Raw genomic sequence first — 4,577 nt, 5'->3', positions numbered from 1 at the left:
ACAGAATTTTCATTTTGAAGGTGAACTACTCCTTTAAAACAGTTTTCCCATAACTAATAAGAATGTTTGTCTGTAGGTTTGGCACATTTGTTGACGGCGTCCTTGGATGTGTGGACATGCCCAGTGTGGCAGCTCTAGGTCCCAACCTGACTCACATTCGTCAAAGGTATGATTTACTGTTCTTAAACTCCAAGACTAGTTTTTTTTATGGATTATTTCTTAGCTGAATTTGACAATGGAATATTGTCCTTCACTTGTCTGTCAGTCCAGGCAGCAATGTGCACTATCTAAAAGGTTTTACTGAAAGAGGAACATCTTGGAATAGTCTACAAGAACTTGAGACATTCTTCCTGTTCAACGGAAGAGAGAACACAGTTGCGAGTATGAACAAATACATTACGTCAAATAAATAACCACAATGTCGACAGCGTAATTTGCAAACGCTGCCCCTTCTCAAAAAATGTGCTCTCTCAACTGTGTTTGTGTTTTAATTTGATAGTTTCTTGTCATGCATTTCACTTGCAGAATATGTTCAGGCCCATTGGAAAGAGGATGCATTCTTTGGGTATCAATGCCTCAATGGCTCCAATCCGCTGTGTGTCAAGCAGATCCGCAGCCTGCCACCCAACTTCGCTGTCACTTCAAAGATGGTCAGATTTTTTTTGCCGGAGGGGTCTTCCCTGAAGCGTGAGATGGAGGTGTGTTCGTGTGCATGTGTGATATACAATGAGGCATTTGGATTTGTCAAACTGTAATTGTTATTGTTGCATATATCACAGAAAGGACGTGTTTATCTTCTGGATTATGAGATTCTGGATCAGTTGCCTGACAATACTGTCAATGGCAAGCAGACGTACTTGACTGCTCCTTTATGTCTGCTGCATTACAACCAAAATGAAGAACTAAAGCCAATTGCCATACAGGTATGGGTTTATAGTTTGCCCCTTTGGTTATTAGAATATACTGTAGATGTAGTCACGTTAGCAAAATCGACCTGTTCTGTGGTCTTAAATGATACGGGGCTGGACAAGTACTGAAACAATGAAATAGCAATAGGTGCAATTTGTAAGCTGTAGCAAGCAGCAATGGCATTATATTACTTTTTTATAGCCTTTTAAAAGGGGAAAGATAAAGTCAAGAAGAATTCAGGATCAAATAAGGACTCGTGTGAAGCAGTGGCGTAGCCACGGGTGTGCCAGTGCCACTCACAGTGGCAGCTGGCACACCTAAAAAATAGATGCATAATTATTTTTTATAGCCCCAATAAAAATATTTTTCACAGTTTAGCCCATTGTTTTTTAATTGCTATAAATGTTATTGGTAACGTTACCGAGCACCACCTTATTTTTGAACGTGGAAGTAAATGATGTGACGTACTTCCTTATTGTGTTGGGACTACCGTTTTATTAGCCAGCTACAGTGGAAAACAATGGAAGTGGTGTCGCAGGAGCGCGCTCAAAACACTATAAAAAACAGTTCAGGTAAATATTTTTCACACCCGCGATGTATTACACAGTGGGAGGATGAAGTGGCCTGATATATCATATGACAATATATTCAATTATTTCGACATTACGCATCAGAAACGAGTGATGGAAGCACCAAATTTCGAAATAAAAACCCTTAATTCGCAAAATAGTTTTTACACACATAAATGTACTAGTTACTAGAAAGTTTGTAACTAAGCCGTTTTGGGTCACAGGACAAAAGACTACTATGAGAGACAATGGTGACCCAAAACGGTTTAGTTACAAACTTTTATTAAAATATATTAATTTGTGTTCAGCACAACAAATAAATGTATACATGTTTGTAACAACTGAAGGGTGAGCAAATGATGACAGCATCCTTAAATGGTCTTAAATATCCTAATTTAACTAAGGCATAGTCCTGGTTTAAGCTAAGCCTTGTCTGTTAAACCGGGCCTAAATCTCTACTGAAATGTATTTTTTAACACTGAAATCCATTCTTGAATTTAAATTGTGTGAGTAAGGAAATACAATCCTAACTCTTGAGATTGAAATTAATCTATACTAAAATCAACAAACAAATCATTTTCTTATTTCAGCTTCAACAGTCTCCTGGTCCACAGAACCCTGTTTTCTTGCCTTCTGATTCTGCAGCGGATTGGTTGTTAGCAAAGATATGGGTGCATAATTCAGATTTTTTAGTCCATCAGCTGCTTTCCCACCTGTTGCGCACTCATCTTGTAGGAGAGGTGTGTTGTACAGCCACGCTCAGACATCTACCGGAGATTCATCCTCTGTACCAGGTACAAACAAACAAACAAACCTTGAGATATGTTACAAAAAAGAAACAGAACACATTAGGACGTTGAGGAAAGTATGAACGAATGATTTGATCTCACTCTTATTATTTCTGTTTTTTATGCATTTATGATTTGACCTGGATGCTAGATACTTTGAATTCCTAAGCTGTTAAAAACACATTTTCTTTTGTTGTTTTTTTAGCTCCTCATGCCACATATACAAACTACCCTTCAGATCAACATTCAAGCTAGAGCAACCCTTCTGGCCAAAAATGGTGTTTTTGACAAGGTTCCTTTAATGTGTATGGGGGAAAATAAGTGAATCCATTTATACTTGAGAGTTCGTTTAAACATTTTTTTCTCTCTCTATGAAGTCTATGTCTTGGAGTCTGGAGGCAGTAAAGCTGCTGCTTGCTCGAGGAACTCAGCGTCTGCGCTATAGCTCGATGTGTGTGCCAGATGACCTGAGATGCCGTGGACTGGATACACTCCCCATCTGCTATTACGCACAAGATGCTATCAGGGTGTGGGATGCTCTACATAGGTACATTAGGAAGACTGATGTGGTTGAATATTTATTCTTTTACTCTATTATGAATGAGACATTGATATATGTTCAATGTGAAGTGTGTGAAGTGAATACATGATTTGCGTTTGCCAGGTTTGTTGAGGGCTGGAGTAGTTTGTATTACTGTAATGATGAGGACGTCCAGCAGGACTGTGAGCTGCAGAACTGGATTAGAGAGATCTTCATGGAGGGATTCCTCGGTCTTATTCACATAGGTTAACACCCCAAATAAAAACACACATTCAATCACACAACCATCGCCTTGGAATTATAAGGTTCTATCTTATAATCTTATCATTTTTGTCAAAATTGAGTTATTCACATATTTTTATTCTATGACTTATTTACATTTTGAGATGAATATCATAGAATGCACATAGAATTCCTTATAATTCCAAGGCGACAAATATTTGTCAAAAAACCCCATTTTGTTTTAAGCAACAAAACTTCTAATGCCATGTTCATTTGCTATTTTGAGGAAGATCTAACAACATTGGAATTTTAATTTAACTTTGTATTAATAAACACTGAATATGTCTTTCACTGAAGAATAAAAATGAATTTTAACATGAAATAAAATTTTTGAAAGAAAGAAGGCTTAACCCTAAGAGTAAAAGGGAAAACATAAAACATTTTACAGATGGTTTCAGCGGCAACAACATAAACAAACGTTATGTGGCCCAAACTTAACCTCTGCAAAGAATCAATAACCGTTGAGTAGTTTTCATTTATTTTAATAAAATTAATATAAAACAAAATACTAATATTAATGACATTTATATAAATTAAATGAAAAATAAATAGTTATTATAACAAAACACAGAATGTAAGTTAACTTGCGTCCGATGAAACTGTATAAGCTGTTGACAGCTTTACCAATAAACAGATGCTGTATCATAAAACAATCATTATAGCTCTGAGATCATTTTTTATAAGATATGCAATACATATAAGATATTAAATTTATCAAAATGATATGTAAAAATTGTATCCATGTTCATTCGTGTAAATTTTATCCTAAGCAACAGTCGGTCCTTTGATTTCTATTTAGTGACGACATGCAGAGTAGCCCTGTCCTAAAAATCCTGCTTCATATCACAACATCATTGCTTTATTTCCATGTCATATTCTCCAGGAATCCCACAGTCATTTCAGACTACTGCTGAAATGTGTAAATTTGTCACCATGGTGATCTTCTCCTGCTCAGCGCTTCACTCAGCTGTCAACTTCTCTCAGGCATGTACAGTCTTCATATTAGGAGCCCTAGTCACTTCACTTAGCTTTGATGCGATGGTTCACTCAAAAAATAAAAATTCTTTCATCTTCCTTTGTGTTTTTCTATCCTCACCTCAACATTCAGATGGATTACAACCTTTGGATACTGAATAGTCCAGCAGCCATGGTACGCCCTCCTCCTCAGACCAAAGGCCAAATATCAGTGGATGAGCTTCTCTCCTTTCTTCCAGGAGTGAATTCCTCTTGTCATGTACTAAGTGTCTTGAGTCTGCTGTCACATCGTGCCATTGACTATGTAAGTTGTGGTTGACTGGACTGCATGAATTGTACACTGTATGTGTCAGTTTCCATGTATGTTATTTTCATACAGCTGCAGACCAATCCAATTCTAAGTCAACATACATGATTATGCAGGTGTAGTGTTTATCTAGCTTGTCCTTTCTCTCTAGGTGCCCCTGTGCCACTATAAGGAGTGGTACTTCCGCAGTGGCGCCACCCTCAGGC

The 4,577-nt window shown here is 37.3% G+C and overlaps 1 protein-coding gene across 1 annotated transcript in view; it reads left to right on the top strand.

Annotated features, from left to right (window-relative positions):
• The first annotated feature begins 78 nt into the window (after window positions 1-78).
• Window positions 79-4,577, top strand: part of LOC130563183 (polyunsaturated fatty acid lipoxygenase ALOX8-like) — a 6,071-nt gene continuing 1,572 nt past the window's right edge. Inside the window, exons 1-11 of the mRNA XM_057348612.1 lie at window positions 79-166; window positions 266-381; window positions 526-698; window positions 780-923; window positions 2,069-2,272; window positions 2,472-2,558; window positions 2,644-2,813; window positions 2,931-3,052; window positions 3,973-4,073; window positions 4,198-4,368; window positions 4,523-4,575. Coding sequence (XP_057204595.1) covers window positions 117-166; window positions 266-381; window positions 526-698; window positions 780-923; window positions 2,069-2,272; window positions 2,472-2,558; window positions 2,644-2,813; window positions 2,931-3,052; window positions 3,973-4,073; window positions 4,198-4,368; window positions 4,523-4,575 — 1,391 coding nt within the window. The 5' untranslated portion in view covers window positions 79-116. The remainder of the gene's footprint in view (window positions 167-265; window positions 382-525; window positions 699-779; window positions 924-2,068; window positions 2,273-2,471; window positions 2,559-2,643; window positions 2,814-2,930; window positions 3,053-3,972; window positions 4,074-4,197; window positions 4,369-4,522; window positions 4,576-4,577) is intronic.

Source organism: Triplophysa rosa, linkage group LG12 (assembly GCF_024868665.1).
Source record: "Triplophysa rosa linkage group LG12, Trosa_1v2, whole genome shotgun sequence".
NCBI lineage: Eukaryota > Metazoa > Chordata > Actinopteri > Cypriniformes > Nemacheilidae > Triplophysa > Triplophysa rosa.
The sequence above is the reverse complement of the archived record's forward strand: the minus strand, read 5'-3'. Positions and strand labels throughout refer to the sequence as shown.